The 13886-nt window shown below is 50.3% G+C and overlaps 5 protein-coding genes across 5 annotated transcripts; 1 reads left to right on the top strand and 4 right to left on the bottom strand.

Moving 5' to 3' along the window:
• BU24DRAFT_385847 (uncharacterized protein) lies at positions 1-4651 on the bottom strand. Its single transcript, XM_033524891.1, has 3 exons — positions 4262-4651; positions 3948-4200; positions 1-3897 (listed from the first exon to the last, which is right to left on the bottom strand). The coding sequence occupies exons 1-3, from the start codon at positions 4340-4342 to the stop codon at positions 119-121; spliced, it is 4113 nt and encodes a 1370-aa protein (XP_033387381.1). The 5' UTR covers positions 4343-4651; the 3' UTR covers positions 1-118.
• Positions 4652-4834: 183 nt separating this feature from the next.
• BU24DRAFT_111181 (FAD/FMN-containing isoamyl alcohol oxidase-like protein MreA) lies at positions 4835-7220 on the bottom strand. The gene is made up of 6 exons (XM_033520797.1): positions 6659-7220; positions 6585-6606; positions 6369-6529; positions 6096-6318; positions 5158-6045; positions 4835-5103 (listed from the first exon to the last, which is right to left on the bottom strand). The coding sequence occupies exons 1-6, from the start codon at positions 6973-6975 to the stop codon at positions 4927-4929; spliced, it is 1788 nt and encodes a 595-aa protein (XP_033387380.1). The 5' UTR covers positions 6976-7220; the 3' UTR covers positions 4835-4926.
• A 1423-nt stretch (positions 7221-8643) lies between these two features.
• On the top strand, positions 8644-9267 carry BU24DRAFT_111145 (uncharacterized protein). Its single transcript, XM_033520796.1, has 2 exons — positions 8644-8654; positions 8704-9267. The coding sequence occupies exon 2, from the start codon at positions 8829-8831 to the stop codon at positions 9189-9191; it is 363 nt and encodes a 120-aa protein (XP_033387379.1). The 5' UTR covers positions 8644-8654; positions 8704-8828; the 3' UTR covers positions 9192-9267.
• Positions 9268-10266: 999 nt separating this feature from the next.
• BU24DRAFT_111108 (RnaseH-domain-containing protein) lies at positions 10267-11791 on the bottom strand. The gene is made up of 2 exons (XM_033520795.1): positions 10557-11791; positions 10267-10508 (listed from the first exon to the last, which is right to left on the bottom strand). The coding sequence occupies exons 1-2, from the start codon at positions 11484-11486 to the stop codon at positions 10365-10367; spliced, it is 1074 nt and encodes a 357-aa protein (XP_033387378.1). The 5' UTR covers positions 11487-11791; the 3' UTR covers positions 10267-10364.
• On the bottom strand, positions 11792-13259 carry BU24DRAFT_111090 (uncharacterized protein). Its single transcript, XM_033520794.1, has 2 exons — positions 13047-13259; positions 11792-12979 (listed from the first exon to the last, which is right to left on the bottom strand). The coding sequence occupies exons 1-2, from the start codon at positions 13122-13124 to the stop codon at positions 12098-12100; spliced, it is 960 nt and encodes a 319-aa protein (XP_033387377.1). The 5' UTR covers positions 13125-13259; the 3' UTR covers positions 11792-12097.
• Between the last annotated feature and the right edge of the window lie 627 nt (positions 13260-13886).

The following is a 13886-nucleotide window of genomic DNA, read 5'->3' as shown; positions in this document are numbered from 1 at the left end:
AAGGGAATAGGTTGATGAAATAAGATGGAGATATTAATAAAAGATATATACATAAAAGACCGGAAAAGTCCTTGTAATGGTGTAGAGATCTAATCAAAGAGAAGAAATTAATCTGCTACTACACAACAGAGTTCACTGTGGAGTGATTGGGAAGGCCCGGATCAGGAGCTTCGGCATCTACGTCTTCTGGCAAGAGAAACTCCTCGGGAATTGGGCCAACACCGTTTGTCAGTTCCTCTTCTGGAACCGGAGCCTCGTCCGAAACATCCTTGGGCCTGTTGCGATTGGCTTCCGATTCAGTGACGGCGATGCCAGGGTCTTCCACTGGGCTGTACTCGACAGGCACTGCGATGGGAGCGGGCTGGCAGATTCCTAATTCCCTCACAGCCCGCCTCATGCTCTCTAGCCTGGCCTTTTCTGTGACCACCATCTTCCTTGCTAGGTCTTTCAGGGCCTTCTTTCCCATTCCGACCCGGCCCTCCTGCCAACTTGCCAATTCGCTCGCGACTACCTGTTGAGTGTATCTTAGTTCCCTTCCAAGGGTGGCCAGTTCCTCAGACGCTCGCTCCATCTTGTCTTGTGCATCCCGTTGCACTCGGCCTCTCGCGTCATCGAGGAGACCTAGCGGCCAACGGTCTGACCTACGGATGGACAGGTTATGCCGATCGACTGCTTTCTGCGTCGCTGACATGGAAGAAATGAGTGTGGAAGGTCGATTTAAAGCTACCAAGATAGCATTGATGGCACCGGATATGGCATGCATGCTGTAGTAGAAGCCGGAGATCGGACTAGCCTCACTCTGTGTGAGAGTCTTTGTATATCGCGTCATCGCTGTCAGGTGCTTCTCAGGAAGGAAAGTGAGAGTGTGAATAGCGGTATCAGAGAGTCGTGAAGCTTCAGCTAGATCTGCGGCCGCCGAACGGATCTTGTTCGTCCTTCGGAGGACCGATTTGGTGGCATGATGCACAGATCGCACCTGCTCGCGGGCATGTTGGACAAACAACTCCACCTCACGAACATCGTAGAGAGGCGTGTACTCCTCCTTGATTCGCTCTTGCCTGATCTCGGCCTTCTGCGCCGACCGCTCCGCCAGCATCGAGGTGTCTATGTCTGGAACAAGGAAAAACTCCCACACCATCTCATGCGTCGAGAAAGTTGGATGTGTGAGTAAAATCTTGAGGAATGCATCTAGCCGAAGCTGAATATCTCGAAGGATGGAGCGTGAGGGCCTTGATGGGATTAAAAACGGAGAAGCCAAATTTGCGACCACAGGTAGCCATGATGCAGGATGTTCTTGGCCGAGCCATTTTGCGAGACTCTCAAAGTCTTGCAGTGACCGGCGGCATGTTGTCACGGTAATGGTAGAATTGCCGTTGGGTGCACCAGATTTTAGTACGAGACGGATGCTACCATCCTCGACAAAGAAGGACCGCACGACAGTAGTTGTTCGTCCGTCCGGGCCAGGTTCGTTCGAAAGTAAAACAAGGTCGTCTATGCGATTGCGTACATCGTCGTCCTTTGCAAGTTCGACCGCCGTCAGGCCTCGGACATCTTTCACCGAGAGATCCACCCTTGCATCTTGAAACAGCACTCGCACAAGATCTGTTCGTCCATACTTGCTAGCCACCATGAGAGGCGTGAAGTGTTTGTCGTTTGGTGCGTTGACATCGGAGTCGCATCGGTAAAGGAGCTTGACCGCGATGTGGGGATCATTGATGATATGCAAAAGCGTATTGCCTTTGTTGTCGATATGCTCGTCAAGGTGTAAGGGTTGGCCGTCGCCTTGTGCGTGTGTGGAAGCGAACAAGGCCCTGTCCACCATATATCTATATTGATCATGATCGTATGATCTGCAAAGAGCAAACACAGGAGTCTGGCCATTTTTGTCCTTCAACGTCCAAGGTACGAGATGCCCGATGCGATCTATGAGATGTGGTTGGTTGAATAAGTAGTGAGCCATACACCTACCCTTCGCGTCCCGCCTGCTGAAGTACTCTTTTATCGCTTCATCGCTGGGGGCGTTCGTCAGGATATAATTGAGCAGGGTGTTAGTCGTCTTAGCATGAGCGTGCTGAATCGCTGCGCTTAAAAGAGTCGTTCCTTCGTTATTACAATCATCCAGAACAAAGTCTAATGGATAATAGTCTGTCAAATTGAGCAAGTAGTTCAGAGACTTGTCTTGCTTGTTCTCGATTGCCATCATCAACACCGATTCGCCGTCGCTGCCTTGGGTCTTGGAGAGTTTCTCAATTGAGGTATCGCCTTCGAGCTCGCTTCCACGAGAATCGATCGTTGTTCGGGATCTGAAGGAATAGCCTGAGGAACTGGACATACTCCGTGTGTCCATGGAAACCCTCTTCTTCGCTTTTGCTTGATTTCCTAATGGCGGAGTGGCAGCTCGCTGGAATGGGAAAATGTGTGCAAGAGGGCCGTCCTCTCCCTTGTGCTGTCGAAGGGAAGAGCCTCGGTGGCTTCGTTCAGGATAATCGTCACCATTGACGGTCGTGCCTTCAAAGCTAGACAGATCAGTAAGACTAGCTGCGAACCGAACAGGACGAGGATCCTGGTATTCTTCGATTTCGTCATCTGAATAGATAAATTCGTCTGCATGCCATGACCTTTCTGGCTCCAGCACGCCCTGAATAGTTTCCACATCTCCAGACTTCGTGGCTTGCCACAGTTTTCTGTTTCTCCGGCTTGCCTTGCGCAGCCCACCGGAATCTGTGGCTAGATAAGAGAGCACGGCTTCAAATGTGCTGAGAGCGTAGCCCATTTCACCGCTTTCAACATCATCAATAAAGATGAAATGTCGCATGTAAGACAGTCGTGCTTGAAGATGCCTAACGGGTGATCTTATCACCACAATAAGCAGTAAAGACACGAGTGTGTCCGCGTTGATAGTGAGCAGATGATCCTGCTTTTCCGAATATGCTTCACCATTCGAACCAACTCTTTTATTCGCGACTGCTTCCGTACTCATGTCAGGCATCGTGATATGTTTTTGGACGGAGAGTATAATCTCGAGCATCTCTTGCGGGCTTCCGGCAACTCCCATCTTCTTGAAAACATCGACTGCTCGAGAGAGACGAATGGCCAACTCTTGTTTGCCTCGACGTCCATTGCCGATGTCAATCCCAACTTGCGAAATATCAATATCCAACATCTGTCGCATACGACTTTCGAGCTCCATATCGTCGTGGCGCCGTATTGAGCATACTCTAGGGAATAGTATTGCATGGTGGACTTGCTCGGTGATGTATCGCTCGATCATACGTTCAACTATAGGCCCAGTTAAATCGGTCGTCGCGCCGAGCAGCGAAAGCTGCTGTTTGTCAACCATCTGGAAAAGGTCAATCGCTGCAGTCACGGCAGTCTCCAGGGACCTTCTCATCATGTCCTCTTCATCTCCAATCTCGAGTGCGGATATGTATCCATTGGGGCCTTGCGACATGCTGCTGTGTAGCGAATGGGGTACGCTTTCTCCAGAAGAGACCGATCCACGTCTCCGCGAACTCAGTGATGACCTCGTGGAACTCTGAGATGGCGTAGGCGGTAAAGGCTTTTCAAGCTCCTTTGCGAATTCTTTGAACAGCCTTTCCAATCCCGGATGCATCTGCCTCGCGATCATAGGGAAATGGTTCAACAAGTCTCCAAATGATTTTATATCCTTCTTCCGGGGCATGGCTGCACTGGATCCGATCGAAGAGCCCGCTGCGGCTTGTGCTTGTTGTCCATTGCCATTCTTCACTGGTAACGACGCAGGTATAATTGGTGCCGCCTCATAGGCGCCTATCAACGGTCGCGAAATGTAGTAAACGAGCCAGGGTTGAGCATCGAATGCATCAGGGTAGAAGATGGTGTCATTCAGTAATTGCGCTTGGTTCAATGACTTGAAGCCTGTCTTGTGTTAGAAACGATCGAGTACCAGTAAGTGCGGCGCCACATGCCTTTATTACTGTAGACGAATGCATCCTTGATTATCACCGTTCGCCCATTCGCAGTAGAGTACTGCTTGGCTTTGCCTCGACTTTCGCGGAAGGTGGCTCCATCCTTTACATGATTGTTCGGTCCCACGCCGCCAGGTACTCGAAGAACATGGCTGGCCAGAAACTCCTCCGACCCGCTCAGGTCGGCATACGAAGCATTGGTATCGCGATCTCGGGAAGTGAGGAGGACTTCGGTGGTGGGTACTAGCAGGACCTGTGCAGACAACAGTCAGTAGATGCGACAAGCGTTATGCGATGTTTCAGGCTTATCGTACATGGTGGTGAACCGGAGAGCACTGGCTGGGGATTGTGCTCCGGAAGAAGGCCCGCAGGAAAGGATTGAGGACGGGCGGCATTCAAACGACATCGATGGTAAGTTGACGGGGGTATCAACGAACAAGGACCATGTGTCCTAATAATCTTGACCGGACGAGCCGGTGCGGAAGGCGAATCTCGAGTCGGTGGTACGTAGGTGCCTGATGAGGATGTTGGAAAGATTCCGAATGCGCAAAGCCGCGGAAGGACAGGTAGACGGAAGACGGAAGACGAAAGGCTGGATGATTGGAAGCGCTCGGAATCGCGACTGTGAAAAGTGGAATTACGGCTGAAGTGAATGAAATATAAATGGACAGAGGACGATGGATTATGCAGAGGCAAGGCGGCGGGTGGGCGTTGAGAAAGCTGAGAACCATCATCAGATTGGCTTGTGAACGTCAACGGACCCCTGTTCTGGGGTTTTCCGAAAGCGGAAAGGCGTCATTCTGGCCACGCGATGTCATCCCTCGGACGCTCACGGCCGTACGAGTACAGACAAACATGCCATATCCTTCAACAATTTCTTTAGGAATGTCGTATTGACCTAATTTGTATATATATATGAAGCTATATATGACACAGTTCGACCGTTTATTCATGCATCGTCCAAACCACCATAACCCACTCAAGTCACCTTCTTGCAAAGTTTGGTACCAAAATCGATGACCTCCCAGTTTTCCGTTCCTGGAGTCGTTTGTGTATAGAAGACGCCAGTAGGATCCCACTTCTTACGAAGCTCAAGCAGCCTGGCGTAGTTGGAGCCCCAGTATGACTCTTGCCAGTTCGGCTCGTAAAGGTCGCCCTGTTCCAACATGTTAATCGAGAGCTTTCGTCGCTGTGAGATTGCTTAACTTACCTCATTAACGTATGTAGCGCCGTCCGGGCCAGCTTCCCTCAAGGCCTTGCCAACAATGTTGGTCTGCTGCTCGTTTCGAAGTTGCTTCGTCGCCCAGCCCTCATCTCCAACCATAAGAAGATTGGTAATGACGAAGCTGCTAGCATTTCGCCACTTCGGATGAATGGCATTATCAACCACGGGCACACCGTAACCTGGGTTTACAATATGACCGACAGAGAACCCAGCAGTGTCCGGAACAGGCTGGTTGGCAAAGAGCAATGCCTCGGAAATCTGCTCACTCCTCTCCGCAATGTCCTTTTGTGTGAAGAGACGTCCACCAACCACAGAGTTCTGATTAGGCTGCTCATCTTCGAACATGTCAATGTAGAACTCAAAGAACGTAGGGAAAGCTCTGGTGTAAGCGTCATATGGGATCTTAGCAGCATCCAGCGCATCAAAGAGCGGCTTCAGGACCGACTTGACCTTTGCCTCGTCCATTCTAGGACCGACGAAGGGTGCAATGTGCAAGCGGCCGGTGCTGAGCTCGAAGTAAACGAACATTCCATGATCAGTGTAATGGTTCGAGAGGTTATGGAAGATATGGAAGCCTTCATTGAAGACCTTAGTGTCGTTGGTGTGGGTAGCGTTAATATTGAGGATAGTGCCGGCTACAGGAACTTCAGGGAATGTCTTGACGGTGATCGATGTAACGACCGCGAACGTAGAAGGACCGCCACCCTTCAGCGCCCAGAAAAGATCCGGATTCTTTTCAGCGTTGGCAGTGACGTATTCACCAGCAGCAGTGATGGCCTCAAATGAGAGGACGTTGTCTGCCCCCATGCCGTAAATCGAAGTGAGGGGCCCATGTCCACCTCCCTGGATGTAACCTCCAGCCCATCCAACAGTCTGCCGAAAAGATTAGATGTTGACACTCTGTATGGTTCCAAGCAACTCACAGGGCATTCTCCTCCTACAATGACCACCGGGGGCTCCTGCTTGAAAGCTTGACGATACAGCTCTCGGCCTTGAACACCCGCGCCAACAGTTGCAACTGAACCACTCCAATTCCCAGGTCCGCTATATGTCTTCGAAAAAGTGGCCTCCTTGAAGCTATGGGTATTGATGATGAGACTTCCGTATCCCGTGCTGCGACCCATGAAATCATGGCCAGTGTTGCGTCTGGACATGTCAGTATTTAATTGAACCAAACAGTGTCGATCAGATCTTACATGATAAGACGCAAGTTCTTCTCCCTGGCGAAATCGACACCCGCCTTGATATGCTCCTTCTTCGTCGCAAGAATCACGTATTCTCCGTAGAAACCACGAGTGCAAAGGGCATCGGGGTTGTCAGTTGGCAAGCAAGTGTTGTTGGTGTACAATGGCCACAGCTGCATTGAACGTCAATACTTTCGAGGTATTTCGGGATGAGAGTCTTCGTCTTACATTTGCAATTGGGTGATCTGTTCTTTGAAAGAGGTCAGTTTCAATTATGTGCGAGATGACGAGGTCGGACGTACAGATATTGTTCATTCACCCAGTTCGCCTGGACTTGCGAGCAAGCTGCCTGATTGTATGTGGCAATCGCAGCATTCGTTTGATTGCCCGGCGCGCTGTTCTCAAGTGCTTTGTGGCAGACGGCACCAGGAGGAATAGCAACTTGAAGCTTGCCATCAACAGTTGCATTCAGAGCTGACCAGTCTGCCGTCTTTGGCCAGCACGCATTGTCTGAATAACATTTGCATTGATAATCCCCTTTCACCTCGCCGATCCACTCTGCACCGAGGGCGCAAGTAGTCGCAGATAGCAACGAAACAAGAAACGAAACACGACCCATCTTGACTGCAGCAGGGAGATGTTGGAGATCCGCAGGAGTAAGAGAGATCCCCCCACAAGATCGTCGCGAAGACGGATAGCCCTATTTAAGGGTCATCGGAAGCGGCTCATCTTCAAGCTTCTCCTTCATACAGCCTTCATTACATTACATCACGCCTGTTCCTTGCAGAGCCAAGGTTCATCAAGAGAATAGAAAGACGTGCATGTGGACTCTCTACATACAACCTTACCCCGTTCCAGCATGCCCCCGTAGAATCACCATTTACCCTGTCGCTCGTCCTACCCCATCTCTTCAGGCAGGCAATTGTGGAGACCTACAATGGGATAGGATTGGCAACTAGCAACCACGTTCTACCCTGCGCTTGATATCCAGCGCGCGTCGGACGGTGCAACACCAAAAAATGGGCCTCTCAGAGGTCGTTCGGATAAATTGGCTGCGTGCTGCGGGTACCAGAAATACGGCAATTGGGAAGTATTGGCCGCTCCTGTCTGTTACCGACTAAGCGCGTCGTTTTTCCAAGGTCGCGAACTGAATTCTTCGCTCGAAGCAAGGTACACCGACGAACGGACGGGGCGAACTCTGAATGTGCGCTCAATATCCGAAGATTGTTGAATGCAAACAGAGCGCGAGCTGCGATCCAACAGTGTGCGATGCATGAACATGCAATCTTGGCAATATAACATGCTCGCCTAGGAGATGGCAAAGAGTGATTCAATCTTGGTACTGGATATTTCCCGGTAAGAATCCAATCACCAGCCAATCTGGGCGATCTGCCAGTTCATAAACCGGCCTTCGCCCTGCGTCATTCTAGAAGCTCGCCACAGCAGTCCCCTTACGCCGACGATCAGGTTAACTCGTTCGACCGTCGAAAGATGGTGAAACTTAGTGTTGCCTTACGAGATGAAGTGCTATGTGGAGAAAAGATTGAGCAGGGGAATGCTATCCTTCCGTCCTGTGTACTATGCATGTCAGCAATTCCAAAATAAAATGGAAATATCGACAGATGCTCTAGCAACAGAGTAATAGTCAAAGCCGGATCGGTAAGGGTCCGAATGTCAACGGGTGTAGACAATGTTTGTAAACTAGTGCTGATCATGCCTGCTCGGAATCACGAAATAGACTTTGGCGCTAGCCCACAGCGTCGTGTGGGGACACGGCGCAACTCCCACATTGGAAGCAAGCTCGAGCTGTGGAACCTGGGGCATCACGGATGGACAGCCGGTGATATCTTGCCGAGGACGCAAATGACATAGCTGGCTGGCTGGTAAAAGTGCCAGTTCATCAACTTTGGCATTCTCACAACGGAAATTGCGTGGTCGTGGGACTTTGATCATCATACCCAGGCGGGTCGTTCGAGGCGATCGATGAAGTGATCACTCTTCCAAGTAAACGCTCTGACTCGTTCAAAGCCTTTACCGATATCTATCATCTGCTTATGAACCTTAATCTGACCTGATATACACCTGCATCGCTCGCTTATGTCCAAACACTGCAATTCATCATGTCTACATCCACAGGGCAGGATTTTCATCCTATCCTAGAGCTGGAGACAATCACCAATTAGGATGTCAGTGGTCTGGACCTTTCCGTTATTTGCATATATTGTTTCACATATCAACTGGCATTAATCAATTGAGTGCGTTTAAAGGTTTCCATATCTGCGGTGCTTTCCAAAGCATGTGAGTTACAACTCGAAATGGTCAAAGGGGATTCTGATGTCGAGTTGAGCTAGTCTGTGCGTGATCCAGGTACGGAGTATGTCCATGGCATATCAAAGTACCAAAACATTCCAACTACTGCAGCCGTACTTGAACCCTCTTGCGGGTGTTCTAACAAAGTAGGCTCTCATCACCATGTTCAATGAACTCACAACACCCAAGATCAATCTTTCGGAAAAACACGGTCCACGCCATTCACTCCACAAAACCACAAGACTCTCATTTTTTCAATCGGAAGAGAAAGCTAACAATTTTCACAATTTCTCCATCCTCTCAACCAGATCAGATACCAAAACTACAGCCAACCCAACCACGAGCAATTCCCCCCCATCAAGACTCATAGACCGCAAGCGGAAACGCCACACCCGCCCGCTGGCTGCACGACGAGAACCCCGACCCCGAGTGTCCGCACTGAATGATATCGTAGCCGACAGTTCCCCGGGCGCGCCTCGTGACCTTCTTTCCGTTCTTCTTCTTCCTATTCAGAACGTTCAGTAAATACTTAGGAAAGAGCAGGGAAATGGTGGGGAAAGGGGGTGAAAACGTACGAGATGTGCTTGACGTCAAGTTTGAAATTGTCGTAGCCAGCCCAGTCTACGAATTTGAAGGAGTAAGAGGGCTGCGTACAATTCGAGAGCTAAGAAGTGCCGTCAGTGGGTGATTACTACCCTTAAATTAGGGTGAATTGCAGCGAGAGAAGGGGGCTTGGTGCGTACATATTGCGTGGGATATCCGTTGTCACGATTCGCGTAGGACCATCGAGCTTCGCAGGTTGCGCTGGTCGAGTCGAAGGGATCTGCGACTGTGAAGGAGACTCGGTAGGGGCTTGGGTCGTCTGGACGGCCGGTGGGCTCGAAGATCTCGAGGTTTGTGACTTGGAAGGGGGGTTGGGGGCTAGGGTGGCATAAGGCGAGTTGGGCGATGGCTAGAAGGGATAGTGAGGTGAAAGGAACCATTTTGGTGAAAGTTATATCAATGAATGATAGAGCTGTTTTCATTTATTAGGAGAAGCTGGTTAGTAGTCAATGTAGAAGGCACTGTTTGTGAGAATGCAAAATCGTGATTGAGCAAAGCCATTATATGTATTTCGAAGCATTTTCCGCGAATGCTGTACCACCAGGAATTGTTTCTATAATTATGTTAAAGTTCCCGATGTATGCTTCGTGAGAATTCAGTTAACCTTCCGATCACTGCATTTCGTATTCGTATATGGCTTTTCCAGCTCGCCAAGCATCTCTGCTTCGAGAAGAGTATCTGGATGCGATGCAGCCACAGTGTGGTCGTACAGAAAAGTCCATACCTGGCTAATGATGGTCCAATCCCAGGCTGGAACCCACCCGAATGCATGGACATGCTTCAAACCAGTATTCGTTCGCCGACACAATTCCTACAACGCAGCAATATTTGCTACGCCGCATGTCTGTAAAAGGGCATTGTAAGACGTTCCGCATGCTGAATCCACGATCCAGTGCCATCTCGGATGGCTGGGTGAATGGCGCCACACGGGCCTGAAATAGGTAAATCTTGACTTCTGTGATGCCGATTTGAGTCCGGAAAGCCTTTTCGCTCAAGGAGGTTAATACAACTGTTCGGAGAGTGATGGATCCCACAGCGTGGCAAAGCGTGGGAAGTAAAAGTGGGCAATCGAGCGTCAATCAAATACGTACAAATTCAACCCGTAGGTGAAAAAGGAGTCGGTTCAGGCTCAGTGCCGTATCCCTCATCATCAGTGAGGACGATGAACTCTTCATCCTGGCGGAACAGTTGAGAGGCTGCTCTTTGAGCTGCCTTGTCCGCGAGCTCATTGCCGGGAACCTGAACGGAATGAGGAAATGCAAAGTCATGCTCAGAGATCAATTTTACCTTGGAGTGGCCTGGGCACCAGCGAAGCTTGATATCTGAGCCAAGCTGCTTCAGCGACATTGCCTTCCGAAAGATGGCCGAAACCGGTGGCTTTTCTGCCCTCCGGTTGCAGTGGTCCAGTACGGATTGGCTATCCGTGTAGATGGTGGTCGCTTTATAGCGGCCCGGTTCGCGTGAAAACAGATCACGCGCAGTGTCGATGGCCTTCATGACGGCTAAGAATTCCGCCTCGAGGGACCCGATGTCGTTTCCTTTCACTTGTAATCCAAGCGAATTCCAATTTGTCCACCGATCGTTCTTCAAAGAAGTCAAACGATAGGCGACACCAACACCTGCGCCAGCCGGGGATGATGACCCATCGGCCCAAATCACGATGCGGGATGCATCTCGAGCTGATGCGATGTGTTCCCCGTATGCCGCTCTGATGGCGGTAAGCGGCCCTGAGATTTCGATATCTCCCGGGAAGATGTAGTTTTCTTCGCCAGCTCTCAGGCGACTGGCGTTGTCGAGATACCGATTGGGAACTGACATCTGTTTCAGTTCTGGTCTGGTATCCATGGCAAGCACCCGTTCGATGCTTAGACCAAGCTCGTTAAAAATCTTGTCCTTCAAAGGGCCAAGTTGATGATGGGTTTTGAGCTCTGGGGCTCCGTGGAGTTTGTTCAAACTCGGTCTGTGATTTCTTTGGAGAATGTCTCTCCGTTTCTTTGATGGCCTACTCTTGGATGGCCCTACTGCTCGGTTCTCCTCTCCTTGCACCGCTGGCGGCCTTTCAGGGAGAGGGTGCTTGACTCGGGCAGACCCAGCGAAAGGGTTACTGCCACCGAAAAGATGTTCATCAAAAACATCTTCCTTGTCGTGGAGCTCTTCATGCTCCAGCGACGTTTCAGGCTCGAGCGCGGCTTCACTTCTCTCCATGTATCCCCCCATGGTGTATTGATCGGCGAGGAAATGGAACTGCCGTTCAGTGAGGAGTATCTTGAAAAGTACGGTCGGAGAGAAACCAGGCGAGGGATCAGAAAAGAGGTAGAATTTGAGGAAGGATCTGAGGCGTAGAGAGGAAAAGAGAGAGAGAGAAAAGTGAGTGTGAAATAGTAATTGGTAGCTAGGAGACTAACTACATATGGACGTAAACAGCTGCGCGTGAAGTGGTATTGTGCGTGAAGTGGTTTTGCGCGGTGATGTGGGGTCCTGTCGCCTTCACCTGGAGAATGTTTGTCGTTCAGACGAAGGCGAAGTGAAGGCGATGGGTGATTTCGCTTTCGGTGTAGCCTATCATGATTAGACAGTGACTGGATAGAAGGTAAACACATTTGATCGGAAAACAAATCCAGCAACTTAACTTCCATAGTCGTCGAAAATCACTATCACAAATTGCACAACCATGCTTCACCAAAAATAAATCGTACCAGCCGGAAAAGACAAGGCGGAAAATATGAAGAGAGAAACAAAAAGAACTCGTTGATCACATTACTCCTGCACGGAAGCAGTCTATATAAAACACATGACAATTTGCATGCCTTCACGTCCACATGACCCTCTCACTTCCTAAACAGCCCGTTTGACTCTCCAAACATCGGACTCGGCTGATACTGCAGCTCTGTATCGTTGAACAGCGGTTTCGTATCATCGTCATCCGCCTTAGAGGGCGTTACGCGCATCTCTCCCCTCGCGATCTCGATCGTGCTGATGATGGGTAGAATGAGCAGGAGCAAGGGGAGAAGTTGACCATAGCTCCATTCCTTCTCGCCATTGCCTATCAGACGGACAGACTCGGGCGGCGAGCCAAAGGCCTGGGATACCATGAAGATGCGGACGGTTGCGCCGACGCCGCTGGCGACGAGGAAGAGGAGGCCGACGATCTGGACGGGTTTGAGCCAGCGGGGGTGTTCGCGCATGTGCAGGTACCAGGTTCCGAAGACGAAGACGATGGCGTTTCCGGCGATGACGGCGATGGTGCCGGCAATGGAGAGGGCGGAATTGGAGGAAGCGCCTCGGGAGGGTACTTCCCAGACGCAGGAGATGGGGAGACGGGGCTCGAGGTTCTTGGTGACGGTCTGTAGGATGAAGATGCCGCAGAGGACGCCGAGCAGTAGGTTGACGAACATGAAGAATTGTCGCAGCCACCGTAGAACCCAGTCGCGCTTGAAGTCGTTGACGAGAGCTAATAGTGTTGAGAGGTTTGTCGCAGTCGAGAGCGTGGAAAGCAGCCAGATGATAAAGAAATGGTAGGAGACCATGGTGTTCATTTTAGACAGGCCGATACATTGTATTCCGATTCCAGTGACAATTTGTTGATCGGAAAAAGATAGTAGGAGTTTGCGAGATATGGGCGCAGATGTCGTCTTCTTCAAGTTGAGAATGATGATGACGGCACTGAGGCCCAACGAGATGAAATTGGTTATTACGAAGGAGAGGAGAGTCTATCAGTATGGTTTGTCAGTATGCTTGCTCAGACGAAGAATGAACCATAATAATTTAGGTACTCACGCCTGCACCAGCGACACCTGCATCAGTCGCAGTGGCATCCGGCACCACTGAACAGTTGCTAGCCTTATCGAAAACCATCACGACGGTCTAGAGACGGACACGCGCAAAACGAAAGGAGGGAGTGGAATGTTGCGGAATAATCACGAAAATAAACTTATGGCAAGACTTCAGTCGATAGTAAGGAACGGTTGTGAGGTCGAAAAATCGCACTACAAAAAAGAAATGGACCAGGCCAGCAGTGAAGGAAGGGTTTCTGGGTGTTTAAGGCGCAGTCGCTCCGATGACGTTTTGCGGGCCAGGTCCCGCTCAGGTTTAAAATAAAACAGGCAGATGAGGCTTGGGAGGGGGCATGGGGCTCGTCTTGTCCAGTGACTTCAGAGACCAATCCAAACGAAACAAGGGATGGGTGGTTTGTGTGGTTTGTCCAAGAGTACGAGAAGAGGGTGGGATCGGCGGGCGACAATGGAGACAATGCCTGATCCACTCGTTGACCCTTGTCTGCTCAACCTGCGACCAGGCGAAACGCGCTGGTTTGGCCACTCACATTGCAGGATCGAGAGGGTGTCGCTTTTCTCCATGCATCGGAGATTCCTATCATCCTGACTTCTAATGATTATGGTCGACGGAATATTGTTTGAAGGAATAGAATGATAATGCGGAATTGTTGGTCGGTTTTTGTTTGGTTTGCCTCGAGTTTACTAGCAGCCGAACCCGAGTCCCTGCATAAAGTTGGAGGCGCCTCCCTCTACGCTAACTACAGTTACAGTTAAGGTACATCGTGACGTCGTACCTGGCCCTGACTAAAATACTCCGGCCTTTTTGTTGAAGATGTGCTAATGA

Source organism: Aaosphaeria arxii (genome assembly GCF_010015735.1).
Source record: "Aaosphaeria arxii CBS 175.79 unplaced genomic scaffold BU24scaffold_2, whole genome shotgun sequence".
Classification (NCBI taxonomy): Eukaryota; Fungi; Ascomycota; class Dothideomycetes; order Pleosporales; genus Aaosphaeria; species Aaosphaeria arxii.
This window is presented reverse-complemented; position numbering and strand designations above follow the sequence as displayed.